This window comes from Pseudomyrmex gracilis, unplaced genomic scaffold, assembly GCF_002006095.1.
Source record: "Pseudomyrmex gracilis isolate BER0280 unplaced genomic scaffold, ASM200609v1 scaffold_255, whole genome shotgun sequence".
In the NCBI taxonomy this organism is placed as follows: domain Eukaryota; kingdom Metazoa; phylum Arthropoda; class Insecta; order Hymenoptera; family Formicidae; genus Pseudomyrmex; species Pseudomyrmex gracilis.
This window is the reverse complement of record NW_018020839.1, coordinates 65128-92433: the sequence shown is the minus strand read 5'-3', so window position 1 is coordinate 92433 and position 27306 is coordinate 65128. Positions and strand designations below refer to the sequence as shown.

The 27306-nt window shown below is 34.2% G+C and overlaps 8 protein-coding genes across 12 annotated transcripts; 4 read left to right on the top strand and 4 right to left on the bottom strand.

The window, feature by feature from the left end:
- Positions 1-485: 485 nt before the first annotated feature.
- LOC109859284 (E3 ubiquitin-protein ligase UHRF1-like) lies at positions 486-3854 on the bottom strand. The gene is made up of 8 exons (XM_020437381.1): positions 3691-3854; positions 2853-3490; positions 2352-2703; positions 2061-2249; positions 1808-1967; positions 1559-1748; positions 1117-1467; positions 486-1019 (listed from the first exon to the last, which is right to left on the bottom strand). Exons 1-8 carry the CDS (start codon positions 3772-3774, stop codon positions 794-796), a joined length of 2190 nt encoding a protein of 729 aa, XP_020292970.1. The 5' UTR covers positions 3775-3854; the 3' UTR covers positions 486-793.
- Positions 3855-4247: 393 nt separating this feature from the next.
- On the top strand, positions 4248-17312 carry LOC109859277 (vacuolar protein sorting-associated protein 8 homolog). 4 transcript variants are annotated; one of them, XR_002250694.1, is made up of 14 exons: positions 4248-4416; positions 4709-4987; positions 5160-5453; positions 5550-5768; positions 5856-6035; positions 6363-6608; positions 6695-6835; positions 7125-7583; positions 7655-8400; positions 8527-9471; positions 9742-9958; positions 10196-10342; positions 13428-13456; positions 17227-17245. XR_002250694.1 is itself a non-coding variant. In XM_020437372.1 (13 exons), exons 1-12 carry the CDS (start codon positions 4342-4344, stop codon positions 10295-10297), a joined length of 3903 nt encoding a protein of 1300 aa, XP_020292961.1. In that variant the 5' UTR covers positions 4248-4341; the 3' UTR covers positions 10298-10342; positions 17227-17312. The 4 variants fall into 4 exon arrangements, 3 of the variants coding, with proteins under 3 accessions (XP_020292961.1, XP_020292960.1, XP_020292959.1); XM_020437372.1 differs by lacking the exon at positions 13428-13456 and having other exon boundaries at positions 17227-17312; XM_020437371.1 differs by lacking the exon at positions 17227-17245 and having other exon boundaries at positions 13428-13662.
- Positions 10628-13368, bottom strand: LOC109859280. 2 transcript variants are annotated; one of them, XM_020437375.1, is made up of 5 exons: positions 11928-13368; positions 11744-11854; positions 11407-11604; positions 11107-11334; positions 10628-10970 (listed from the first exon to the last, which is right to left on the bottom strand). In XM_020437375.1, the coding sequence occupies exons 2-5, from the start codon at positions 11795-11797 to the stop codon at positions 10644-10646; spliced, it is 807 nt and encodes a 268-aa protein (XP_020292964.1). In that variant the 5' UTR covers positions 11798-11854; positions 11928-13368; the 3' UTR covers positions 10628-10643. The 2 variants fall into 2 exon arrangements, with proteins under 2 accessions (XP_020292964.1, XP_020292963.1); XM_020437374.1 differs by having other exon boundaries at positions 11744-13368.
- On the bottom strand, positions 13754-18565 carry LOC109859278 (ubiquitin carboxyl-terminal hydrolase 36). The gene is made up of 7 exons (XM_020437373.1): positions 18171-18565; positions 17427-17958; positions 17182-17289; positions 16871-17097; positions 15513-16783; positions 15296-15429; positions 13754-15162 (listed from the first exon to the last, which is right to left on the bottom strand). The coding sequence occupies exons 2-7, from the start codon at positions 17917-17919 to the stop codon at positions 14813-14815; spliced, it is 2583 nt and encodes an 860-aa protein (XP_020292962.1). The 5' UTR covers positions 17920-17958; positions 18171-18565; the 3' UTR covers positions 13754-14812.
- Positions 18566-19268: 703 nt separating this feature from the next.
- On the top strand, positions 19269-20314 carry LOC109859289 (nucleolar protein 12). The gene is made up of 3 exons (XM_020437387.1): positions 19269-19505; positions 19582-19687; positions 19785-20314. The coding sequence occupies exons 1-3, from the start codon at positions 19432-19434 to the stop codon at positions 20268-20270; spliced, it is 666 nt and encodes a 221-aa protein (XP_020292976.1). The 5' UTR covers positions 19269-19431; the 3' UTR covers positions 20271-20314.
- LOC109859288 (endonuclease III-like protein 1) lies at positions 20290-21648 on the bottom strand. The gene is made up of 2 exons (XM_020437386.1): positions 20900-21648; positions 20290-20745 (listed from the first exon to the last, which is right to left on the bottom strand). Exons 1-2 carry the CDS (start codon positions 21530-21532, stop codon positions 20338-20340), a joined length of 1041 nt encoding a protein of 346 aa, XP_020292975.1. The 5' UTR covers positions 21533-21648; the 3' UTR covers positions 20290-20337.
- Positions 21649-21985: 337 nt separating this feature from the next.
- Positions 21986-23240, top strand: LOC109859282 (protein TSSC4). The gene is made up of 2 exons (XM_020437379.1): positions 21986-22106; positions 22186-23240. Exon 2 carries the CDS (start codon positions 22212-22214, stop codon positions 22968-22970), a length of 759 nt encoding a protein of 252 aa, XP_020292968.1. The 5' UTR covers positions 21986-22106; positions 22186-22211; the 3' UTR covers positions 22971-23240.
- A 1469-nt stretch (positions 23241-24709) lies between these two features.
- On the top strand, positions 24710-25918 carry LOC109859283 (N-alpha-acetyltransferase 10). Its single transcript, XM_020437380.1, has one exon. It carries the CDS (start codon positions 24803-24805, stop codon positions 25352-25354), a length of 552 nt encoding a protein of 183 aa, XP_020292969.1. The 5' UTR covers positions 24710-24802; the 3' UTR covers positions 25355-25918.
- The last annotated feature ends 1388 nt before the right edge of the window (positions 25919-27306 follow it).

Below are 27306 nucleotides of genomic sequence, written 5' to 3'. Positions count from 1 at the left end.
CCTTTTAGATTATGATATCATAAATGTAATAAGTCTTTTCTTGCAACACTTGGATAAGATAAAAGTTAAATCGCTAAATTTGATAAATTACTGTATTTGGTATTGCAAATCTGAGGTGCCGGAGTGCTCTTTATTTATCTTATAAAATTTCTATATTTGATCAACGCGCTCAGCTTTATTTGTTCGGATTTACACCTCTCTCAGTTTTGCAATGCCAGCTAGTAGTTTAAGACAATTTTCTATAAACGCGCACATAGAACAACCACTTTATATTTGTTGTTGACTGATTAAAAAAGCGCATTGTGGTATATATCGTTGTACATACATTGAATTAAACGTGATCAAAGAATCAGAAAAATAGACGATATGTTTGATTTCGATTTAAAATGATTCTATGTGTGTATAGCTAACTAATAAAATAATACGTACACATATATATGTATATCCCTATTCCTTTTAAAAACTGACAACAATGTTAGTTTTATTATATTAAAAAAAAACCAAGTTTTTTGCTAATATAAAATGTACCCATCAAACACCATGTCGCCAGATTGGAAGCAAATTTGTTTTCAACAGATTTTGCTATTAGGGATATTAAATATATATTTTTATTCGTTTTCTATACCAATTTCAAATAATAAAAGAAAATCAATCGCGCAAAACTTACGAATTCTTATCAGTTTTACGCTCTAAAACCTAGATCTAGACAAAAACAAAGAGAATTTTGCAATTTATGCTAATAAATAATAAACAATAATTGAAAAAAAAATGGTATTGGCAAACGAAATTGATATTAACTTCTTCCGTTCTCATAGCCTGGGTAAAGTTTTAATAATATCGCTCTCAATTTTTCATTAATTAGTACTTCGTACTCTTTACCTAAATAATAGCGACATGTGGGACAAGAATATAGCTCGTGGGAATTAAAAGTCTGTATTAAGCATGTCAAACAAATATTGTGTACGCAAGGAAGAGTTACTGGTTGACAAACGATATCCAAACAGCAAGGACAGTTAAATCTGCAAATTTGATACATTACATTATGTAAAGTAATCAATGTAATTAAAAAAAAAAAAAAAAAGAAATTTATATTATTCTAAGTATACTTAAACTTACCTGTCTATAACACATTTTTGAAAAGCGAGTTTTCCATCAGACAATGCCGCCATACAGTCAGCCCACACTTTAGCATTCTGTTTATCATTGTTTATTAAATTCTCCAATTCTTTTTCCAAAGTGTAGGTTTTTTTCAATTTTTTTAAAGGCGGCTGAATTTTCGAGATGTCATTTAGTTTATATCCTTCGGGATATTCCAGTTCTAAACCGAGTGATGCAATCCTCGCTCTTCCTTCTTCAGTCCAAGGCGCAGGAGTTGAATCGTCTCTTCTTATTATATACTTCCACATAATCAAACCATCTTTATTCTTCTTTGGAAAATATTTTACTACTTTATATATACCGTCGTATCTGAAAAATAAGATTATAAATAAAAACAAAAAAAGATAATATTATATAAATATATATATCCATAAAATAAGAAACAATATATCTGATGTACCTATAACCTTCCTTTGGTGCAAATTTGTTTCCTAATTTAGAACTGCGCACTACTCGGAGTGGTATACCTCCCTTCCAATTCTTGGCTGTAGCACCACTTGTGTTGAAAGGAGCGTTACAATTTAAAGCCAGTGCCCTGTTCATTTTAGTTAATTGCTGATCTTTACTTTGCTTGGCAGTCCTCTTGTTACCTAAATCGACTTATGTGAGTCACACTTTTCTAAACTTGACTTGATTTATTATACAATACCTGATAAATCTCTGCCGCCAGATCCAGTATATTGAAACTCGTCGCCTATGTCGTAATCGCTGCCGTCATAAAGACCTGATACAACAATAGAATATGCGCAGTCGTTTTCTCGTCCATGAATGCCACCTATTTGTGATCTGTGTACTCCCATCTCCAAGACCTGTTTATTAATATTTGGTTTTTTGTTTTAATATTTATATAACTGATTAGATGTGTGTGAGAACAACTAGATGAAATGTTAAAAAAAACTCACTTGAAATCTATAATACCAATTTGTACCAACTTCTATACCAGGAATTGGACCACGATGAGTTTTAGGAACAATAGTGCATTTATTTCTTGCACCAACACAAGCCATGCCATTTCCCCAATCTCTTTTGTTTTTTTCTTTTTTATCTTGTTCAATAGGTCTCTTTCTTGAGCCTTTTAGTTTATCACCTGGCTAATATGAAAAATTACACTTTTTCTATATCTTCTACCATTTAGCAGTTATTTTTAATGTTATTTTTAATTTATCTTGAGACATCTTAGATATGTGGGTTACCTTAATAATTTCAGTTTCATCATTTTTGCATTCAGGACAAAACCATTCATCTTCCTCTGGAACTTTCACTAATGGTGGTTTCAAACATTCCAAGTGATATCCATATTGACACTCATCACATATTAATATACGATCTTCATTTTGTTTTCCAGCACACACTTTGCAACCGCATTCTGAACATTTTCTACGAGGATTATCCATACAGTTTTGACAAGCAGGAACAACAGGTCTACGTGTACCATTACTGATCATAAATTTTTCATCTTCTGTAGTTCTCTCAGTCAACAACTTAGGTTTTTCTATTATATAGATGTTTCCTTTAGGTATGATATTGTCCATTTCAAGTTGATCACTGATTTAAAAAAAATAAAAACACAAAAATGGAGGATGCAACAGAAAGATGAATACAGAAAAAAATTGTTTTTATATAATATATGTATCCCTCGCAAACAATCAAACAGAACAGTGATAAAATCCAAAAACCATGTAAAAAATACATACTTTTCCATGTGAAATATTCCAGTTAATTTTCCATCTTGCTTTATTTCAGTTACTGTGAAGTCATACCACAATCCAATATCTTCTGGCTCTTCCATATTATAATTGATCATTACTTTCTGACCAATGGATAATTTACTAACTTGTATTTTATGCCTAGCGCGAGGCCGTATATATGTTTCAGGTACAATAAAAGGAATAGCTTCGTTATCAAACTCCCACAACACATTATAAAGAATTTCCTCTCCTTCTTTTAAAATTTTTTGTATAGTAGCTTCAAACCAGACACTATGCTCTTTGTCAAGACAGTCTATAGCGTCATTAACTTTATAATACAAACTTTCTGCATTCTCTTCAACTTTTTTTGGCGTCACTTGTTTCTTTAATGGCTGTTCTTTTATTACTTGTTCTTCTACTAATTTTTTTTGTAATTTAGATTTGCTTGTCTTTTTCTGTTTTTCTACAATTTTACTAGATGTTGTTGGTTCATTCTCTATATCGGTTATTCTTTTCAAAAGCTGTATGACATCATTCAACTTGATGTTATAATCATAAATTGTATAACAATCTTCTAACTGTTTGCCGCCAAAAAATAGCCTTTGCAGATCTGTTTTGACATGCATTTCTTTTTCGATTTCATGCTAAGAATCAAAGATCACATAATCATTGAAACACAGTTGTAATAAAATAGATAAAAATTATTTTACATCTATATATTTAATGTGTATAAGTACAAATATCTTATATTTCATTACACACGTACTATATATAAAATTATAACATGCAAACTCATTATAACACGTAGGCTTTTGCTCGAAATTTTTCTTATCTAACAGCTTACCTTTAAATCTCCTATTGTAGCTGTTTTGGAAATTGATATTAGCGTTTCCTCTTTTCCGTCTACTGTTCTCACTCTTACGTACATGATTGTAACTCTTCTCGACTCTCCGCTATAAATCAGAGATGTACAGACAGAAGACGGTTTGGCGGTTTTTAAAAGCAACGTTTATATTTGTCAGGTTTGGTTTGGTGTAGTTTTGTATAAAATACTGGTTAAAAAGCTGATTTCACTATCTCCTATTGCTTTTTTAATTGGCCAATCATTTCATTAGAATTGGCCACTCGTATTACTCGTCTAGCAGAATTAACCAATCATAATCGATATTTAATCAGCAAGTTAACCGAAGTTGGCGAAACGGCCCTAGAATTTGTATCAGTGCATGTGTAAAATTTCCCTAAGATCTTTCTGTCGCTACTGGCTCGTTTATGTTTCTCTTTTCTGTCACTTATACAACTGAGGCACTGTTAATATCTATTACAGCAGAAAAATACTGACTGTAATAGTCTATGAATATTTATTCACAACTACACCAAACTCAGCCGTAAAGCACCATAAAGTGCAGTGGGGGTGGAAAAATGTGTCAAACAATTGTCAAATATTTACATATGTACGTGTTAGCTGAATCGGAAGAAATAATATAATAAATATAAAATGGCTGAGAATGAAGTAGTATCCGATAGCGATGAATGTCTTGTTACAGAAGCCATTAATTTAGATATTGAAGAGGTATTCATATATTTTAACACACACATATACAAACAATTATGCATGCAACATAAGATTTCTCTCTCTCTTTCTATACATATATAAAATTAAAAAATAATAAAATTTTCTTAAATTGTATAAATATATTATCAAATAAATTCTTTTCATGTTATTTGCTTTTTTATTGTATATTAGTTATAAAAGATATATTATTATTTATACAGCATAGTTGTAATATGTACTAAAGTTTACTAAAAAAAAAAAAAAAAAAAGGATATAACAGTACTTTCACGTCACTATAATTGTTTTTCAGTTAGATAACACAGAATATGCAATACCAACATTGAATGAATTACCTACTTTAGAAAGTATATTAATGGAACCTGATTATGAGTCGCTATCAGATACAGATGATGATATTGGTATATCAGTAGGAGAAAAACTTGGTAGTAGTGAGACAACTAGCATTAGCAGTCACTTATCATTAAATTCATTAAATAAGTCTTCCAAAACTTATCAGAAAGCATCTCTGGGTATTATTTTAAGGCATGTTATACTCAAAGGAATAACATCACAAATTGTATCGGCTAGTGTAAGCAATTGTATTTTGTTTATTCTATATAAAAAAATACACTTACTACATTTTGAAAGACATAATTTTTCAAATTACATGTTTTTAATAATCTTATCAAATATATACATATATTTGTATTTTTTATACGAATATAAAAACATACATACATATATAAACTATACCTATTTAGGAAAGAGTCAATGCTGGTTTAGCTAGTGCGGTTGCAGCTGGAGGTAACATGTTAGTGATTGGTACCAGTCATGGTTTGATATTGGGCTTTGATTCTTCACAAACATTACGTTGGTGTGATCAAGAAGCAAGACACCAAGGTTCAGTTTCTGCTCTTTGTTTTAATCATGAGGGCAGTAGAATACTGGCTGGTTTTGTTAGAGGACATATCTTGATGATAGATAGCAGTAATGGAAAAGTTTTACGAGTTCTTACAGATGTACATCCACTTGACACTGCTGTGTTACATGTTAAGGTATAGTTATTTTTTTTAATCAGGATACATATATTAGTTTAATATTTTAGAAAATTGTCTGGTTAATTAGCCATCTAAACTTGAGTGGAATTTTAGTTCACAGATTCACCAAAAATAGCTCTATGTAGCGATAGTGGCGGCTCAGTGTTTGAATTGAATTTTACTAGAGTAATGGGTGTAAGAGGTTGTGACAGTAGATGTTTGTTTAGCGGTTCCAAGGGCGAAGTGTGCACTCTAGAGCCTTTGTTACTGAATCATTTGCCGTCACATCCATTAAAAAATTATACTTTAATAGCAATGGCAACATTATCAAAGGTTTTGTTGTTTTCTTAAGCAAACAAATTAAAAATTATTGTAATTAATGCTTAGATATATTTATAACTCTATTTTTACTCCGTATAGGTAATTGTTGTTTGCATAAAACCACGAATGCGAGTTGTATTGAGTCATCCGTTAACTGGCTCCCCGACAGCGGCACCGCAACTATCTTGGCAGTTGGTTGTTATACAGACAGCTGACGGATCTCGCGTGATCGATCCGGTATTAGCGCTCGCGCGAGACAACGTGGTGCATTTTTACCAAGTATTGCCATGATAATATAATTGCGTTATATATCTTGTTTACTAAACGCGTTGAATGCCGAGCTATAACTTTTAACTATTAAAAACATAAGATGATTGATTATTGAATTAGATAATATCGCACACTTTTTAAAGAAAGAGAGACGAGTCTGACATAGAAACGCATTCAGTCGAGAAATATATCATGGTTTATTTGTTGCACACAAAATTCTTTTTATTAATTTAGATGTCGCCGAAGTTATCTCTACTACCGTGACTCTCCCTACCTACGGCATTCAACGTGTGAAGAATATTTACCAAATTAAAGAATATTGTCTATTGACACAAGGTATACACCGAAGGTGGTTCGCGGGTAAAGTTGTCTCCTCTTCGGAGAATGACGCTACCGTACACGATAAGCAACTTGAGATGGTTAAATCCAAGATCTCTTATAATACTAGATGCTCAAGAAAAGTTACATTTGTTGGATGTAAGAGCGCAGGATAATTTGGAGACGCTGGATATGAGTTATGTTGGTATTTCTTATGCCTCTAGTCACTTTAAAGGATTGTCCACCGGTGGAAACGTTTCGAAGGTGCGAAAAGCGTTGTGACGCAGATGAAGAGAATATTTTATGTCATTTGAGATCGTATACATGAGAAATATGTATTTTGTGTACAGGCAATGGCGTTGGCCGGTGAACGAGCGTGCTACAACACTGTCGTAGTTTTCGGTACGCAGCTATTGTTACTAGGTACAAAGAGTTTACATGTCATTTGTATAAGAACATGGACGGAGAGATTGCAACATTTGGTTGCACAGGTTCGTGTTTGACAGTAGAATCTAAAACGCTCAACAAAAAAGTTATCAAGACTTCTTTACTGTTTTCTTCTCGTCACTATTTCCGTTTTTTCGCAGTTAAGGAAAAAACTTGATATGTTTTTTCGTCACAAGAGGGGTATTTTTTCTAAACCGCGAGAAACAAAAACAACGACAATAAGAAGACTCTAATGAAGTTAAGATAATAACACCGGATATTTTACTGTTAAAAAGATAGAGAATATTTTTGCAATTTGGAGTAGATATGTAATTGTTTTGTTACACATTTTAGAAACGTTTTCCCGAAGCGTTAGCATTGGGTCTTTCTTTTTATCGAGACAAGGGAAAGGCTGTTATCGGTCTTCGAGGTTCCAAGCAACGTCGCAGTCAAATCGCGCGTGAAAAGGTTTGCGAAATTCTGACGCAGTATATGGACGAATTGAATCAGTGTTTGATAGAGGAAAATACGGACTACAATACGATAGTGCTCACTTGCGTCGATTACTGTATTCAATTGGATTATTTCGATCTACTGTTTGGGAAATTATGGGATATGGTTTTTGAATCTGAAAAATTAAAAACGAGTTATTTACACGCACTCGAAGCTCCTTTGTTGGATGGAAGCCTTCCACCGAGACTGCCACCGTTAATCGCCCAACAATTGGTTACTCTGTATAATCAGGAAAATAAGGTAGAATCATTGGAAGCAATTGCGGTTCTACTCAATGTGGATTGTTTAGATATTCATCAAGTAAGTTAAGTGCTTGATTTGCTGGCATATGCAGAATTTTATATGCAGGGCTGAACTCTGAATTGTCATAGGTAACGACAATTTGTCGTCAACGAGGACTTTGGGAAGCGCTGATTTATCTACAGACTACGGCGCTTGGCGACTTTACAGCGCCAATACATCAATTAATGCCGATACTTCAAAACTTATTGCGCGATTCGACAGCTGTTCTTTCTCGAGACTGCATAAAACTCGGCAACGCCATCCTAGTTTACACTAGTTGTTGTCTAGCTGGCCGTGGATTTCCCAAGGATGAGCTTCCCGAGGATATGCGACAAAAAGCGAAAGCAGACATAATGAGAGCTTTGCTCTCTCAACATTCCAGTTTAGCGAACGACATGGAAAGGCAATATCCGTACTTGAGAACGTTGCTGCAATTTGACGCAAAGGGCTTTCTCGATGTTGTGGCCATTGCCTTTCAGGAGCCAGAATTTACATCCGAAATGGGCCTGCGACATCGACAGAGACTCATAGATATTTTGTTGAGCATTGTTATGCCAAGTACGCCACTTAGTCCGAAGAGTAACGATTATATCACGAACGAACAACAATTTATGGTGCTTGTGTTCGTGGCAAATGAAGTATCTGAAAGTACTGTTACCCTGGAATCTAATACGTTAAATAAAATGGTAGATATGTTGTGCGTAGATTCACAGATGGAATCGTTGAAAAATTTTAAAACCGAGAGAGAAAATGCTATATTAGGATTATTGAATTCTAAAAAGTTATGTAATATTTCCGATAACACCTTACTAAGTTTAACAAATAGAGCGGGTTTGTAAGTATTTTTTTTTTTTTTCACACTTTTGTTTGCAATATTTTACATTCTTTTGCGATTGCCGCGGTTACACATAACACATACATTTATATCGCACGTTATTATTACGATAGTTTGTTGTTGCAGTGTGAGAGTTGCGGAGTTGCTGTACAGCGCGCGAGAGGATTGGATAGCGGTGTGTAAATGTATGATCTTAGAGCCATCCAGAAATCACGACATTTGGCCTTGGCTCGAGAGCTTGTCAATCGCTTCGGTGGACCAAGTTGTATTGGCTCACGCATCGACCCTCATGACAATCAACGCGAATCAGTTTGCCACGATCGTCGCAACGCGACTGCACAGCAAAATTGATGCGATATTACAAAGTTTCAATAATAATAGAAGCTTGCAATATAAACTGCTGGGAGCGTTGTATCGAATTGCGCAGGATAAAGAAGATGATATTTCTCTGGATTTAACTACCGAACACTTGGAGAGATATTTGGCACTGATGTGCGAATTAGAACCGGAACGTGTTGTTGCTCATTTGCACGGGCCGCATGGATGTAGATTGGACGAGGCATTGAAGATCGTTCGAAAATACAATTGCAAGAGCGCAGAGGCGGTAATGTTGGAAAAGTTGGGTAGTTATCAAGATGCATTTAATCTCCTTCTGAAAGAATTTGAGCAACAAGTGACGATGTATCGACAAGGTGATGTTTCGGAAAATGAATCGATATACGCTGCCATGCAGCTTGCAGGATTATGTCGAAGGTCGGCGGGAAATCTGGACTGGATGGCTCTTGTAGAAGCCGTGTTTCGATCGCATTCGGAAAACAGTACGGAGAAGGCGGACAAATTGAGCAATAAATTGTTAAGACTAATTCTCGAATCTCTGAGCGGTATGTCTGTTCTGTCAAATATACTCGAGCAGATCTTGAAAAATCCATTAGCAATGAGCGGCACGATGGGTGATTTGCGGCAGTTGCTGTCCGGAGTCCTCACTCAATCGCGATACGAGCAAACCCTAGTCGAAACTACCGCTCGATTAACAAGTTTAGATCTTCACAAGACTTTGAAAACATCCTTGAGGTACGCGAAACAAATGTATATATAATACATATGAGATTTAATATTAAGATTCTTTTATTAGATCAGAAAATTCGTGAGATTTATGAGAAATCCGTCTTTTAATTGAGCATTAACTAAAGGCACGGGTTGTATCGATGCGCTTTAGCATATATCGATTCTCTGCCAATCATCGTAAAATAAATCTCACAAACCGCATATCATAGCTGATATTAATAATTTTCATGTGTACATAACGCAATTAGGAACATGTATATATTTTGCCGCTCTCAGGGATGCTGGCAGAGCATGCGGCAACATTTCCATAAATTGTTGCGTGTGCAGACAACCATTGTCACACTGTAGCGATTATGTGGTGGTGTACAGCTGCGGTCACGGGTATCATTCGATGTGTATAGGTGAACCTAAGTCGTGTTACAAATGCATCAACATGAAGGGATGGGCGCCTATTGTAACTAATGTCGCGCACGTCGTCCATCAACCTCCGCCGGTTAGTTGTAAAGAAATTGCTTATTATGTTGTTGCCTTTATTCCTCCGCCAGCAAACTCAGGCTCATTTTTAACCCATGGATTTTTTACTTTTCACTACTAGACACATGTTAAAAAATAAAAACGTTTTTGCAAAATTAGAATTTGCGTAGAAGATCAATGACCTTGAGTTCGCGTTTGCGTCAGAGGATTCCATATGGAATTTTTTGCACCACTCTCTCCTACATTTGTTTTACAGAGAAAGAGACAGCTTTTTCCGCCAGAATTTCTACGCCATAAAGATGTCACATTAAGACTGGCACCACCTTGTTCTATACCTGACCTCGAGGGCATCCTTTAATCTAGTCTTTGACTATCGAGAGAAAATGATGATCGTTTGTAAGCGGTATGTAGTATTTTTGAGATATATTAAGAGAGAGATAAGTGTGTGTGTTTGTATGCATATACACACACGATATATTTCTATGTTAGATCTTGATATTACAATTTGTTTATTTTTGCGCAATGCATTATGTAATAACTCGATGTAAGCTCTATCTTTGAGATTTTAGTTGTTGACCTGCACTGATGTTTATGATACATTGCCAAATACAAATTATTTACTGAGAAATACCAAGTATCATTATTGTTTATACACAATGTATATCATGTTTTATTGCTTTTCTTCATATTTTTACATTACTCACTTAAACGCGAGACATGTGATTTTGCACATCTTCTATGCCGTTTCCATGGTTGGTGTCAGTGAAATATCTTCCTATTTTGGGTTTGGTTTTAATGATAAATACTGGTTTTTTCGGTGCATTGTCCGTTAGTACGCGATGTGGATCTACAAATTCACTGCCCAATAATTCACCAGTGAGAAGTTTTGCCACATTTATGAGAACATCCAATTCTGAACGATTGGATTTGTTAATTGGTAACAGTGTGATAGTAGAAACATATGTGTCTATGGTAGATTCTAACTTCATAAGAAATGGAATCAACTTTGATATAGCTAAATAATGTTGTAACTGTAAAATAAAAGAGAAATTAATTTACATGAAATACTTAAAAAAATTTCTATATAAATATGTATGAGTGGTAAGCCTGCATATATGAATTTTAATAAGTTTGTTTACACATTTAAAATTGTGCATAAGTACATGCCTCGTCATCACATCGTTCTAGATTGGTCAATAGATTCTCTATTTCATTTAGCAAAGTATAACATCTAGCAAGTTGCTCACAGTTGTCTGCAACATATTTGCTTTCATAAATGTGCAATGACTCTCTTATTAAAGACTTTTCTTTCTTTATTTTATCGAGAAGCAACGATAAGGGTACTCCTGATTGTACACGACTACTCATTTGAATCTTGGAATATCTTCTACAGACCTGTGTGTTGATTCAGTGAAATACTTGTACAAACACAAATACATAAAGAAAGTAAACACACGAAACCTTTACCTGCTTTTTGACAGAAGTCCACAAAATGTCAATCTCATTTATAAATTGTTTGAGGTCATTATTGCAAGTATAACTTTTAGATAAATACAATAATGATTGGAGTTTATCTGTTACCGTGCACGACAGTTTACCAAACCACTCGAGTTTGTCACGAAATTTAAGAGTGACGTTGAAACTTTCGGTTTTGAGAATGCTTACCTGTTAAAAAATAAAAAAATATTACAATATGACGTATGCGTACGTAATATATACTTACCATCATTATTCCACTAATAAAAAGCTAAATGTAACACACACACACATGTGTATGTGAAGTTTCACAATAATATTTACTTACGGTTTTCTCAAGAATTCGTGTGATTTCACAAATTGAAGTGACATTTGTCGCCATAACAATATTCTCATAAGTTATTTCGAGTATAAATGTAGTTCCTTTGCGTCGAACTGACTGCAATAAAATAAATGCATTTCCAAAGCCAACACGCGATAGTCTTATTTTTCCAAATGGTAGATACACGTACATTTCTTTATTAAATGTTTATGTGGCTACAATAACCTTTCATAAATATAATATAAAAGACTTCCGGCCGATTTTCTCATCTCACTTTTGTTGATAAATGTTCCACTATATGTTATTAGTTCACATCACACGTACCATAAATTGGTAAAGAAATAAACGAACGCATTTATTGCGACAAAAATGAGATGAGAATGCAGACCATTATTTTCTTCTCTTTTTTTCTTTACATAAATCTGGCGTTATTAATTCTTTATAAGCACTTCTGTGTGTGTGTGTGTGTATGTGTGTGTGTATGTATGTATGTGTGCTCACATATCATCATCTAATGTACATACAATTAGTATATCTAGAATATTATTAATATTATTACTAGTAACATATTCTTTTAACTCCTACACTGTAGGAGTTCCTACGCATTAGTTATTTTTATTTATTTAATTATAGATGCATAACGAGCTTATCTTAATAATCGCAGTAAAAACATTTCACACTTGCTGTCAGAGAGAGAACATGAGTAAATGAGTGAGTGAGAAAGAGAAAGAGAGAGAAAATAAATAAAGATAAATCAATAATTATAGTCTGTAATGTTATTTTTAGAGAAAAGGAAGAGTTGGAAGAGATTTATTAAAAAAAGGGCGCAAAATGGATTACACATAATTTAAATACAACAAATTAGAAACAGGAGTTAATATACAGCCGAACCTTCTGTTCTCGATAAGTTGGGATTAAACTCGCTCTCTCTCTTTCTTTTTCCAATTAATGGCTATAGAGAACAAGATTAGAATTTTATCAAACATAGAAAGAGCAAGAATATGAAAGAGTATAAAAAAGTTTAACTATAATTTTATACGTAATACTAATCAGCATTGGCTTTTATTAGTCCCTTTTTTAAACTTTGTTTTAATCTTCTAGAGCTCATAAGCAAATTTGTTTTTATAAAGTTGAAGTATACAGAGTATTTCCGGAACATCAAAGATACGATGATTTTTCGTGCAAATAAAAAAAACTTGTAGTTGAAAATACAGAATAAAATAAAAATTTTGTAGAAGTTTTTGTTTTGTAAAAAACTAGTTGAAACATATTGAAAATAACATGTTTACATTTACGTTAACAAATAAAAAAATTTAGAGTCGATTTTATCATCTCTGATTAAACTAGAGAGTCGACTGATTAATTGTCAAGTGATTAGACAATTCTATTAAACGATTAATATGTCAATTCCAACTATAATCGATCAAGTTAATCAGAGACCGTCCCTCAATCATCGTTTTGTGATTGGCCTATTCTAGATTTATTGATGATATAAAACTATATACCAATTACAGGCAGCAATCATTGAGCAATAGTTATTACATCATTTAAACGTAAAAAACTGTAAATATGTTTTCAAGATTTAAACTTCAAATTTTTTAGAAAGCGCGAAAAATCTTGTACAAAGAAAATTTTATTCTACATTTTCGACTTATATACATATATATAATCAGTATCTTTCTCTTTACAGTTGTATCTTTCGATTCAAGTGAGAATTAGGTGAGAACATCATAAGTATTTTAAATATTCTTAAAAATAAAAATAATATAAACTTCTTTACATGACTTAAGTATAACATTTAGAAATTTATTACAAAAACAAGTGTTTGATATATTGCAACAAAGATCATTTATCAACATGTATTATTGACAAAACTTATTGTGCTATTTCGTTACACTTGTATAAAAGAATAAAGTATAATAAAAACAAAGTGTATACACATATATATATATACATATATATACTTATATATATATACATATATATATATATATATGTATATGTATGTATGTGTATATATATGATTTCCTGGATTTAATGCTTTAATGTAATTTGAAAATAACTTGGAGCCAGAATTAGTTGTATATATATTTGCTTTTTTATTCATTTATTTTAGAAGCTTATTACTTATGCCCATAATTCTGCAAGCAAGCTATTTAACCACTTGCGGTGCAAAGACGTGCCACGCACGTCGAGATGCTTCTGTTACCGGAACGCCAGCGACGTGTTACACACGTCGTCAGGCGATTGTTGCAGAAAAGAAAATGACGTGCATGTCACGTCAACTGTGACGCATTTATTTATTAATAAATAAGATTAGTATTCATACATATGTAATTTTATCATCAGTTGATGCGTCTTTATTTTATTCTCTTCTGGAACCCCCTGAACGCTGCCTGAACGCGCTCCGAAGTGATTTGCACTCGACTGTTCTGGCACGCGCGACCGTAAATTTCTTTGCACCGCAAGTGGTTAAATAACAAGTATATTAAGATTTTTAAGTCAGTTTATATTTACTGGCATTGATACCTTTGCATTTTTAAAGTCAATAATAGTGGTAATTATTACGCATCTCGAAACTATAGTCAGTTCTTCTTATCGTGTAATTAAAAAGAAAAGTAGAATTTCTATAACAATCCACGTTGAACACAAATTGGTACAATTGGTGATACTTGTCTTCCATGGGGATCACTTATACACACAAATGTGTACCAAACATTTACGTGAAGGCAGAAAATACCACAAGGAACGTATAAAATGATTTTTTGAATTGTGTGTGTGTGTACGTTTGTATATATGTGTAAATAATCACCTGTCGAACCCTACAGTTTATTGTGACAATTTTTACACTTGACAGTTTATTCCCAATTTAATACTGAGAAACTGTATCTATAGCGAATAAGAATGGATTATACAGTCTATTAAAATCTCGTTCGCTCTTTTTCTCTCTCTTTCTCTTTCTCTCTCTCTCTCTCTCTCTCTTTCTCTTTCTTTCTCTCTTTGAATATGTTTCTATTCATTCTCGTCTAACGTTCACACTGTCGACAATTGCGAAAGTGAGCGTAAGTATGACATTTATGTATATCTATAACGATATTTATTATTACAATATGACTGTCTATAACTCCCATGCCGCGAACGCGCATAGGTGGTATTATAGTAACGTCTTCGATTATGACTGTTATTAACTGACGATCGATTTACTAATCGACGTTCAAAACAGGGTTTGTTTTGATACTCTTGGAATGGATTATAAATCGTAGATCTTTCTTCGTAAGATCGACGATTTGTGTGATCCTTGACTTTCTTCGTTCGACCTTTGTCCATTTCTTCGTCATCTGCGTTAAAATGGCGTTTACGTTCTTCTCGTCTTTCATTATCGACATCTCGGTCAAGCTGCGTTTTACTGCCATTCCAATTCGTTACTGAAGATTTAGAAGACATTATAACTATTGTATGTATATGTTTGTATCACTATTGTATGTATATGTTTTACATATGTATATATAAATAAAATTTTTAAAAAATATATTATTAAATACACTTAATTATACTAACCTGAAGAACTCGCGTATCCTCGATTTGTCATTTTCAACAAATATGAAACAGTGTCCGAGCGATTGGTGCCGTTAAAATCTCGCACATCCGCAGCACTCAGTGTTGCATTATTTTGATTTAGCTTTGTATCCTCCCTAAAAAACAAAACAAAAAAGCATAAATTATCTCACATGTCAAAAAGTATGTATAAAGTGAATATATATGTGAACATATTTACTTGACATCGGAAAGACTCCAACCGTTGGTCGCTACTCCAGAAAACGCGGAAGACGTATCTTTAGAAACTTGCCAGGTCTTAGCACTGGCTTTTGTAGACACATTCTCTTCTTGTACATCCTTAGCTCTTATACACTGGACGCGCCATGTATTCTTGTCTCGTTCCGACTGACTTTTCATTTCTAATTTCCCATTTTGATGCTTCGGCAAGCTTACTCGGCCGTTAGTATTAGATCCATTCTGTGATTTTGTACATTGTGTAACCGTGGCTTGCGTTGTAACAGCTGATACGCCGTTAGTATTGATCTTGATGTTGGTTCTCTCTTTACAATTAATAATAGGTTTTGATGCATCCTTCAAAAGAGAAGAGTTTGGCACACCATTCGTAGCATTAATTCGAACTAAAGCATTTGACGTTTGATTTTTCAAACTCCCTGTCCCGGAGGGATAACTGTCTTCCTCTTCACTAGAATCGTAGGGCACCAAGCTATTTCCGTTTGAAATCTTTCCATTCTTAATATACGACTTATCGTGTATCTTTTGTGGTAAATGATTAACAGTGAATTTTTCTAGAGGAAGGCTTAATTCTATACTTTTTTGCTGTGGCAGCTGTGGACCAATTAGTGTTGGTTTACTCGAATCATTGTTAATATCATTTGACAGTTCGTTTAACGATCCGTTCACGGAACATCCAGCGGACGCTTTGGATCCGAGAGATTTGTTTGTAGAACTGGACAGAGCCGTCGATATGTTCATTGCGGACGCCGTGCCGTTTAGTTTTGTAGTCTGTTGATTCTGACTATTATTCTCCATTTCAAAAATCATAATATACGCGTGTATATTTAACACATTATTAAGAGTTATTGGACGAACATACGAGTCATCAAAGGAATAATATTGACCACTTGACACTTGTGCAACTGCAGTGTAATGGCCACAATTTGGAGAAGGACCCATGTGGGTTACAATAGACACGAGTTTATATGTGAGTTGTTTCGAAGATTCTCCGAATTCTCTCCACAAGTACGGACCCATATCTATGGTTGGCTTAAAACCAATATGTTTAGATATTTTTCCTCCTAAAACGCTAAATCGTTTCAATTGCACACACAACACTTTTGGTGGGCGTTCTAGAGTGAATTGTTTCGTGGCAGGCACTCTTCTCTTACAGGCTTCACATTTGTAATCGTTGTTATCTAATTGTTCTCTACTGAAGTAACTATTTAATGCTTCGTCCAATGTATTTGCCTTGCGTATATCCACAAGCAAATCCTAAGGAACATAGAACACATATAGAATTAGAAGATATTTGTGAGAATATTTATATAAAAACTTATATAAAAACCTTTGTTATCTTACTTGAAAATGTTGAAATGTAGTGGATACATGTTGACACTGTAGGCACTTGACTTCAGTACGAATGTAGCCACCAAATATTTGGTTAATAGGCGTTGTTTCTTTAGAATAGCTATCCAATTTAGTTGCTTTATGCCTAGACAAATACGCACGTTCCATTCCTTCCAATAAATAACGTAAAAATTCATGAGCATCCTCTTGTTGTCCAGGTACCATAGTTCTGCAAATAACTACAAATATTGCTTATTATAATTTGTATTCACACTTTTTATGCACACACACACACACACAATTTATTAATTTTAAATACATACATTTTAGTTTATTATATATATAAAATGGCTTGATTGCACTTCCAGATTTCTGATGGCTGAACTGTAGTGTCTTGGCCACTGCACATGTAAGACATTCTCCACCACCATCTAAAATTATCCTATTATCAAAACACCATGCAAAACTGTGTGTACATATCTTAAACATTTGAAATACATATATCTTGAATACATACATATGTATGCAATAAAAGATTAAAATATATAATTAAATTAAAAAAACTCACCGTTTTGTTCACATTTTGAATTATGATGTGAGTCAGACAGTAACCAATTGACAAGAGCCGGAACATGAAATAATGCTTGAAGTGTACTATTCAAATAACAAGTATTTCCAATATTTTGCATTCCTGCTCCTACTGGAAATGTGCCTTTCCATCCTAGATGGACTTTTTTGGGAGAATATAAAACAACAGCAGGTTCAGGTAGAACCGGTCCTTTCACATCATTCTTCTTTTTACTATTTGTGTTATCCTTTACTTTGTTTTTCTCAAAATTCTCAGGAGAGGATAAATTAAGAAAAATGTTGCAGTTAGCTTTCACCTGATTTGTCACCTGATAGTCTTTTAATTCTTCATAATGAATTTCTGTTTGCATAATTCGAGAAGCACTGCTGACTAATTCAAGTGAGAGATTATCTGTGTTTTTTGATGAACCACTATTGTTTAAAGCACAATGAAGCCTGGCTGCAATGGGATCACAAATGCTAACTGCAGGCATTTTCAGTGCTGTTTCAAATTCTTTATGATATTTTTATATCTACAAAAAATATAAAGCATAACATATTTTGAATATATATGAGTTTTATTACTGAAGGAAATGAGAATAAAAGAAAAAGAGAGAGAAAGAGAGAGTGAGTGAGAGAGAGAGAGAGAAAAATATATTGATCATATATATACATTCATATAATAGGAGCAGATGTGATAAAACGGTAATGGTAGATAATGCTTAGAGGGGAAGTTCTTGTTTACCTGCTTGACAATGTATATTAATTCTAGAGCGGCTGTGTGACGAAATATGCGAGAAACATTTGATGTAAATTTCTCGTGAATTGTGATTTACAGAACCGCGTGTAACTATCGATTCATCACAAGCGATGCGAAGCGGTTACTCGGTCCGACGCGGTTACCGGACGAAGCCGTTAAGCGCGTGTCTCTGTTACGACTACTTTTTCGCGTCACTTTTATTACTTATCTTAATTTTTCTGTTTCGCGCAACGTAAGAAATGTCAAGATTTGTGTCTCGCTTACACGCCGATCATCACATATCGATCATATCATCAAATGATTTCACATTTGCTCGTATTGGACACGCGGGAAAGGAAGTCATCCTTACATAGCATCACCAGAGAGGAATCAGAGAGCGGCCATCCCACTGTCTTTTCTTACGAGTTCTGGTTTCCGCTTAGTGCGCCATTACATCCACTTCGGTGAATGTAGAAACTATTTTGGCTACGTAGTTGCCAAAGTACACTACCATAGTCATAGCGCTGGCAAACGGGGGCTGCGTTCCGTTTTACGCATATGCGCGCATTTATCTATAGTACACGTCACGTATAGTATAGATAAATGCGCGCATATGCATGAAACGGAACGCAGCTAGGGAGAAGAGAAAAAACAACACGTGACTTTATCTTGGTTTGGTTTGGTGCATATATGGCTCAAAGGACCGGCTCAAGATAGTCCACATGACTTTATCTTAGTCACCTGTCCATGGACATTGCGCTGGTTTACAGGGCGGAAAAGCGATTACACATTATGGGCCTGGCCGCTCTCACAGTCAATTTTTTCACTTCTAGATAAGATTTTCGATAACTTTGGGTGCTTTCCAACTACGTACACAGGCGACACTGTGTAACACTGGTCTAGTTTCCACCGAAGCATTAATTTACACCAAATGCGACGTAGAATCAAATTCAAGTCGATGGAAACCTGTCAAATTGTGCTGATTTCACTTCCGCTTCGATCTATAAGTACTCTACTTCCAATGGAAACAGAGCACTAAATTTGATCAGTACCGGAGTGAAATTGAACCGAATTGAGGGTTTCGGTGGAAACTAGACCAGTGTCGCTTATGTATGTAGCTGCAAAGCATCCTATATACCCTATGTCATTTTGAGTGCGATTGCTCGAAGTCTTTACAGACGAAGTGCGCACATGGGCGCATGTAACTTTTTGTCAACATAAAATACACGTGTATACAATACAAATAGTAATAATATTACAAATCGAAATGTTTAAAAAGTCTCAAATGCAACCAAAAAGACGGCGAAAAATCACGCTTGTCTTTGATGAGGAAAAACGGCGGTAATTATTTTTACATATCAATTAGTTTTCTGTCAATATTATCTCTGCTGTAAATATATTACTCAAATGTTTATAGAGAATTTTTAGGAGGATTTCGTAAAAGAAAATTGGAGCGAAGGAGGAAAGCGCAGGAACAGTTGCAAAAACAATTGAAAGAAGAACGGAAGAAAATTAAGCAAGAAGTAAAAATTCTGTTATTTGAAAAAAAATGAAAAATATATATCTAGATATTCTTTAGGAAAACTCAAACATTATATATAAATACGTGCATTTTAACAGGCGCGAGAACGTTACGCAAAATCGTTATCGAGTCAAACTGTGCCAGAATTAGAAGAATTGTTGTCTCGTCATGAATACGAACGTGAGAATCACACAATTAGTATTTTGGAAGTAAATCTAGCCAATCTCAAAGAAGGAAGTAGATGGATAGGTGAAAACAAGATTGTGGAAGAAAAAGAAGAGGAAGAAGATAACACAAAAGAAAATTCTAAAAATGGCAATGATGTGATTGTGGGAATGTCGTTGGAAGAAGAACAGAAGGATTTAGAAGAGCAAGGATCAAAATCCGATAATCAACAGAAAAAATCTTTGAGAGAACTGAAACGAGAAATAAAGAAAACAGCACTAAAACGAGTTAAAAACAGCAAGGCATTTCAACAGAAACAGAGAATAGAAAAACATAAGAACAAAAAGAAAAGTAGACAGAAATTACAAAAGGCTGAAAAGTTATCTAGTAAAAATAAGAAACGGAATAAAAAGAAATAAGATACATGCGTTTTTATTTTATTCAATAAAAAATATAAAAAATATTGTACACATTTATATAAATATTTCACTTTTTTGTTTTTTTATCATTTTTTCCGGCAGATGGGCATATATCTTTGTTGAGGCATTCAGAGCATTTAGGGAATCGAGGTAGACAAGTTTCTTGACCAAATCCTACAAGGAGATGATTTACTTCAGTCCACAAGGGTTTAGGAAGCCACTCTTCCAGCAGAATTCTAGTTTCTTCTGGTGTTTTGGTTGTTTTTCTCAACCACTGTAATCTGTTGCAAATTCTATGAACATGTGTATCCACACCGATACCAGACACTTCTTTCCAAGCAACTTGCATACACAGATGAGCCATTTTAGGACCTACTCCTGGCAATTCACAAAGTTCCTGTACTGTTCTTGGAATATCACCATCATATTTATTTAAAAGAATGCCAGTTGTCTTTTTAATGTATTCCACTTTTTTCTAAAAACCAGAGATCAATATTTTTTATATATATTTAAATCTGACAAATACAATTTTTGGAATATAATATTCTAATAAAACAAGTATTTTAAAATATTTTTATGAGAAAAGTCGAATTTTCAATGTAATTGGTATAAGTATTTTATATCTGTACCTTCCAAAATCCAACTGGATATATAAGTTTGCCCAGAACATCATCTGGAGTAGCTGCTATTACATTTGGTTTACAACCGTGAGCGTTTAAACGCTGCATAGCAGCATGGGTGACCTGATCTTTGGTTTGACTACTTAACATTAAAGCTATTAGTGATTGATATCTGGATACCACTGGAGTGGTATCAGGATCTGAACATTTATGACAACCCATTTCATCAACTGGAGCAGTTTTATGTTTCCTCATTTCTCTGATGTTTTCTAGAACAATTTCCCAATTTGATGGTACCCATTGCTCATTTTTAACATTTGTTGAATCTGTTGCATTTTTATCTTTTATCTCAAGTTTCTCAGCTTTTATATCTTTTATATTATTTATGTCTGTTGATATTACTGGATTCTTAGTTTTTATCTCGACGGCAGAGTTCTTATTGATACTGTCATCGTTTGCCTCATTCCCGATTGTCTCATACTCGATCTTAATCGGTAAACGTTTTTTTGCGCCGGTTTTTATAGATCTTTTCTCCTCGGTGAAGAAAGGTGACGTTTTCTCTGATGAATCCGCATTAACAGTTTTTCCGGAACGCAAAGTTCTTGATGTTGAAAGAGCGCCTAGCTTCAATCTTTTACTCATTTTTTCACGCGTAACATGCTACAGTGCTGTTTATATTATATTTTTTATTTAACTAACAAGAAGAAACCGGTCGTGTGTTTACACGGTTTGGTACAAAAATGGCTCGGTAGACCGAGTTAAAGTTCGTCCATACGCCACTCTAGGAATTATAGAGCTGCGTTGCATTTCACGCATATGCGCGCATTTGTCTATACTATACGTGACGTGTACTATAGATAAATGCGCGCATATGCGTAACTCGGAACGCAACCTATATCTACATTATGGATGCGCACATGCGCATTGGGTGAATATTTTAGTACTCGAAGCTTAGAACTTGGAACATTGGGTGTGTTTAGCCGAAGTTAGCGCTACGTAGCGCTACGTAGCGGCTTCATGTAGCAGTTGCAATTGCTGCGTTACTTCTGCTGGACAGTATTGCTACGCGCAGCATGTTCTATAGAAGTAACGCAGCACTTGCAACTGCTACATGAAGCCGCTACGTAGCGCTACGTAGCGCTAACTTCGGCTAAACACACCCATTCATAGGTAGGAGCTATTGAAGTACGACATTGATAATCGCTGATACTTTGAGGTTTGAAATATGTGATACTTATATTGATTCCGTTATGTTACAAATTGTACATTCAAATAATAAAATAAGTAATTTGTAGCGAGGTATATCATCAATTTTTAAAAAATGCACGCATCTGCTAATTTTATTCTGCGTGGTGGTGACGCAGCGTTTGCCAATAGGCAAAAATCATTATTTGATCACCTCTCGGTCGCAGAAAGCAAATGCGTTAAACATGACAGATCTGAAGCAGATGATAGCATGGAGATGGACGAGAATGACAAGAGTCCAACTTCGAATAATGATCGGAAACGCAAGAGAGAAACTAAAAAATTTCGCGGAAAAGAAAGCATTTTCAAGCGACCCGAGGGTCCAGCACCGCGCACGAATGTGCGAAACATTCCGGATTACCACAAAAATCCACACAAATGGATAAAGTATAGTTTAGAAGATGTATCCAACGAGGATATGTCTGAATGCAGTAATACACAAGCTGCTATGTCGTTTCTGAGAGAATTAAAAGCACACAAGATAAAAGAAGCCGAAGATCAAGAGAAAATGGATGTTGATTCTTCTGAATCAGATTTGCAAGATTCAACGGAGACTCGATTTAAGACTAACGAACTTACATCAACATCAAAGATAATATTCAAGAAGCCACAAACAAAAGACGAAGCAGATAATTCTGAAGCAGCTACAAAGCCGGTATATAAAAATAATAAAATTATTATGCCAGAATATGTAGTTGGACAAAAACCAAAAAAGATCAGTAAACAGAATCGACATGTAGTCGAAGTTCAAAAGAACTCGGATTATCGTTCAAAAGAACTCAGATTGAATCATTTACACGAATCAGATGAAGAAGAAGAAGAAAACTCTAAATAATAAATAACTGTTTAATATGGTGTACATAGAAATTGTATACAAATGTATACAAGAGACATACTTGAGAGCTAGTTTTAAAATTCATAGATATTTGTATGTATTATATCCACACATATATATATATATATAAGTACTCTAAGTGATATGATGGGTCTATATAATTTATACCAATCTGCTTAACCGTATCTTCTCTTATTTGATGATTCTATGCGCTTACAAAACAATTTATATGTAAATAAAATTAAGTTTAATAATATTAAGTTAACCTTTGATAGATTGTTTTTTTTACCAATGTCAGAAAATGTCAGCTTCTTCCCGCCTTCGATCAAATACCGGAAGTAGATACCGGGTGAACTATGCGATTCAAGCGCGCTACATCATGTAACAATTGCATACACACGTGACCGGGACACAGGGTGTAGTTGTGTTTCTTGTCTCCTGTAGTATGAGAGATTGGCGGAGAAAATTCAAAATTACGCAGAAGTGAGAGACAACCATTCGAGAGCCGTTTGATATTCGTAAGTGTCTTAGAAAAAACGCTTGATTGCAATTGCCAGATCGGTTTACTCTCACAAATAGCGGGTGGGGGGGTAAGTCATAACCTCTTTATACAGCGCACCGCGTCGCTGCCCAACATGGCGTGCTCGACGTAGGAAACGGATCGAAGTTCGCGCCTTGTTTTCGTGCTGGAATTACGTAGCTCGTTCTTCTTGATTGTCTAAAGCACGTGTCTGTCATCTCGTTCACGTAACGAAATTACGGTTAACAAGTTATGTCGTTGCTCGCGCGGACGATATGAAGTAATAAGTTCTGTTTTGGGTTTCTTCGGTAATTTTTTTTTTTTTTTTAAATTAATATAAACTCCTAATGGAAATCTCGATGGAAATTTTCCTCACAGCGATTTCTGTGATATTCAGTCTACTTATAGTATGTGTTCTCGTGGTAATAGGTAAGAGAATGTCACGCTCGTATCGACAACATACATGCGCAGTTTTTACATTAAGAATTCATGTAAATTACAACGACGCATCTTTCTCTCTTAAAGAGTTTTTTCCCAGCTCAAAAGAAAATCGAAAATAGACTTTTCTACTTTTAGCTGTTATTTCCGGATATGTATTATACATACTACGTTTGTATTATGTATATGTCATTATATATATAGATTATTGCCTAGGTCCTATTATTTTCTAAATTTAGTGTCGTTTATAGAGAGAGAATTTGCATTCTCATGCAATGACACACATTGTTCATTGAACTGATAAGCATACTTATGTGTGTGTGTGTGTGTGTTTATATAAACTTATATCATCCTCTTAAAAAATTATGAATATATATATATATGCTCTTAAAAGACTTTCGTAACATATATTTCATTATTATTAAGTAATTATTTTAAAAAAGTGATTATTAATTTTTTACTTTATAGTAAAAAAATGAATTAATTTGTTATTTCTATAAAAGTTTCTCTATTTATTTTTTCTAATACAAAGTATATAAAATTACAGAAAAATAATTATTATATATATAAATATTTACATTATTTATTTTTTACAAAAGCATACACATTACAATAATATACACTCCTTTTCAGGTTGGTACTTAGTTTGGACGTTCTTTTTATCACGATTCCGTTTTGTAAGAGAATTGACTGGTAATGGAATGAGTGAATCGCCATCTGTTAGTGATTTGAAAAACGGTCGATCACGCATCAAAAAACTTCGTCGGGATTGAGTGTCGAAAAATATATTGAAGCTATTATTTATTACAGCTGAATCATATAAAAATCAATATTTATATCTGAGACATTTTCTGACAAAACATATCTGATCAAAATGTCTGTAAATATACGCTGTGCTACTACAGAAGACTTGCTGAATATACAGCATTGCAACTTACAATGTTTACCTGAAAATTATCAAATGAAGTATTACTTGTATCATGCTCTCTCTTGGCCTCAATTGAGTTACGTAGCCGAGGATGAGAAAGACAGGATAGTGGGATATGTGCTTGCCAAGATGGAAGAGGATTGCGAAGACAATCCTCATGGACACATTACCAGTTTAGCTGTGAAACGTTCTCACCGTAGACTAGGTATTGCTCAGAAGCTGATGAACCAAGCGTCTAGGGCGATGGTCGAATGTTTTGGTGCGAAATACGTTTCACTGCACGTTCGCAGAAGCAATCGTGCGGCTCTCAACTTGTACACCAGCAGCTTGCAGTTTGAAGTGTCGGAAGTAGAACCTAAATACTATGCGGACGGCGAAGATGCTTACGCTATGAAGCGAGATTTGACCAGCTTTCATCACGAGAAGGCTCTAAGGGATAGAGCACATAAAGAGGGCAATGTTCACACGCTACTCGGCAGAATTCGGATCGATTCTTGAACCACTTGCTTTACGTTAAGCAAACTTAAGAATATACCTCTCCTGCAGGTTGTCTTAAAGATTATAAAACTAATAAGGCCTTAGTATATGAATAAAAGTCGGTTCTTCAGTTCCGTCAATTCTCGGCATGTATAACATACATCAATTTTCTCTTTTTCTTCGAAATTTATAAAAATTGACACATTATTGATCACGTCAATGAGTACAACTAAACAACTAATTGTTAACTAAATATTAGAAAAGACTAAATTACACTAACAAAACGGTTAGATGAATCTGTATTTCTTAAATGATTATATACTGATGAGATATATGTATATACATATATATATTATATATAAATACACATCAAAGCGTCTGACTTGGTATATTAATATTTTTTGTATTCATGATTATGTAAAGAGTACCTATTGCCAATTTTCGCGATGGCATAAGATTGGAGCACTTTGGGATTGTTGTGGGTTTTTTAGTTGATAATTTCATCAATCGCGAACGATTCGACCCATACTATAAAATGTGTAGTTAGGAAATTATAAAGAAATAAAGGTATTTATGAAAAGGTTACATCTATATTTGATCTCTCCGGCTTATTTCACGGCTGAGTCTTTATTGAATGACCGAAACTATAAGTATACAAGTAACGCGCGCCAATATACAAAAAAACTGATCGTTTGACGTTTGTGTCGAGCGTTTTGTGTGTTGTTAAAAAATAGAAAAAGAACGCATTATTTTATATCATTGGAAAATGAGAGCTCAATTTATACAACTTCTACTTACATTCAAAGTCGAGCGCGAATCATCGTCTCGACCAGAGATATTTTCTTTCTTCAAATATTTTGTTTTCTTTTACAGTATAATTTTTCAGCTTACAAGTTATTTTTGACATTGCACGAGATTACTCAAACACATTTATTCCACTCTATCGCATTTTGGGATATTCCACTTTTTCTTGCAATAGTAATCATAATTATGTATATATAGTTATGTATAAATATATCTATGTACAAATAAGATGTTTCTCTCTTAAAAGGTAACATAACTTATTTAGTTCGTAACGCATCTGTAGGTCTTGCACAAAGAAGTCTTTTCTTTTCTTTTTCTTTTTTTTTTTAAGAGAATAAAACGCACAGAGAAATTGGTCTCGCTCGATAACTATATATATATCGAAAAACATTCGAAGCGTCAAACGAATTTTCGATGTGCTGTAAATACATTTTCTTAACGATATCACGCGCTTACACATCTCGAGAGCCTTTTCTCTATGATAATACGAAATATCGCTTACGCATTACATCATACACGTCTAACGAGTAATCGCGAAGATTTGTGTGTGACCACGCAAAAGGATTTTCCAGGTACAATGTATTAAGGGAAAATGAAGGAAACCACTTGATGGATGAGATAACATTCGTCAGCCTGCGTTACAACACGATATGCGAATGCGACGGTTCGGATGATAAGCACCTATTCAAGAGGAAAACAGGGAGGGAGGAAGGGAAGGGAGAAAGAAAGGGAGCTAATTCGATCCTATCATAAAAATTTCTAAATATACAACTCTAAATCCTACGTAACTGCCTGTCGTATTGTTATATTACACAAAAATGCTTTACTAGTAAATTATAATAATTATAATACAAGTCTCTCTCGAAAAACGAGGTTCTAACGTTTCTCCATACGCAATGTGGTTTTGGATAATCTTCAAGAGAAAAGATAATAAAAAATTGTAAACAATATATACACGTATTCTAAAGTTAAAATGTCGTAAGTCGCCCTCAAAGAATCACGCGGTTCTTCTATTAGAATTAATAAAATCGTTGTAATCAATCTTATGAAAACGAAAAAATTCGTATCAAACAGACCACAATCTCAGTGGAATAAAAGAGGAATCCGATAAATGCTCGATTATCTTTAAAGCTGCAACAAAACGGTCGATTACATCTTAATAACACAAC

Excerpts from the sequence above, each read along its gene's own strand:
- LOC109859288 (XM_020437386.1), bottom strand. The coding sequence starts at position 21,532 with ATGAGTAAAAGATTGAAGCTAGGCGCTCTTTCAACATCAAGAACTTTG. Across the intron at positions 20,746-20,899 it reads ATCCAGTTGGATTTTGGAAG|AAAAAAGTGGAATACATTAA; the intron begins GTACAGATATAA and ends TCTGGTTTTTAG.
- LOC109859283 (XM_020437380.1), top strand. The coding sequence starts at position 24,803 with ATGTCTGTAAATATACGCTGTGCTACTACAGAAGACTTGCTGAATATA.
- LOC109859277 (XM_020437372.1), top strand. The coding sequence starts at position 4,342 with ATGGCTGAGAATGAAGTAGTATCCGATAGCGATGAATGTCTTGTTACA. Across the intron at positions 5,454-5,549 it reads CTGCTGTGTTACATGTTAAG|TTCACAGATTCACCAAAAAT; the intron begins GTATAGTTATTT and ends GTGGAATTTTAG. Across the intron at positions 9,959-10,195 it reads TCGTCCATCAACCTCCGCCG|AGAAAGAGACAGCTTTTTCC; the intron begins GTTAGTTGTAAA and ends TTTGTTTTACAG.
- LOC109859282 (XM_020437379.1), top strand. The coding sequence starts at position 22,212 with ATGCACGCATCTGCTAATTTTATTCTGCGTGGTGGTGACGCAGCGTTT.
- LOC109859278 (XM_020437373.1), bottom strand. The coding sequence starts at position 17,919 with ATGCCTGCAGTTAGCATTTGTGATCCCATTGCAGCCAGGCTTCATTGT. Across the intron at positions 17,290-17,426 it reads TTCAAAATGTGAACAAAACG|ATGGTGGTGGAGAATGTCTT; the intron begins GTGAGTTTTTTT and ends GGATAATTTTAG. Across the intron at positions 15,430-15,512 it reads TGGAGTCTTTCCGATGTCAA|GGAGGATACAAAGCTAAATC; the intron begins GTAAATATGTTC and ends TTTGTTTTTTAG.
- LOC109859284 (XM_020437381.1), bottom strand. The coding sequence starts at position 3,774 with ATGTACGTAAGAGTGAGAACAGTAGACGGAAAAGAGGAAACGCTAATA. Across the intron at positions 1,968-2,060 it reads ATTGGTATTATAGATTTCAA|GTCTTGGAGATGGGAGTACA; the intron begins GTGAGTTTTTTT and ends ATTAATAAACAG. Across the intron at positions 1,468-1,558 it reads GCACCAAAGGAAGGTTATAG|ATACGACGGTATATATAAAG; the intron begins GTACATCAGATA and ends CTTATTTTTCAG.
- LOC109859289 (XM_020437387.1), top strand. The coding sequence starts at position 19,432 with ATGTTTAAAAAGTCTCAAATGCAACCAAAAAGACGGCGAAAAATCACG. Across the intron at positions 19,506-19,581 it reads TTTGATGAGGAAAAACGGCG|AGAATTTTTAGGAGGATTTC; the intron begins GTAATTATTTTT and ends AAATGTTTATAG. Across the intron at positions 19,688-19,784 it reads GGAAGAAAATTAAGCAAGAA|GCGCGAGAACGTTACGCAAA; the intron begins GTAAAAATTCTG and ends GCATTTTAACAG.
- LOC109859280 (XM_020437374.1), bottom strand. The coding sequence starts at position 11,929 with ATGTACGTGTATCTACCATTTGGAAAAATAAGACTATCGCGTGTTGGC. Across the intron at positions 11,335-11,406 it reads GGACTTCTGTCAAAAAGCAG|GTCTGTAGAAGATATTCCAA; the intron begins GTAAAGGTTTCG and ends ATCAACACACAG. Across the intron at positions 10,971-11,106 it reads TAGAACGATGTGATGACGAG|TTACAACATTATTTAGCTAT; the intron begins GCATGTACTTAT and ends TTTATTTTACAG.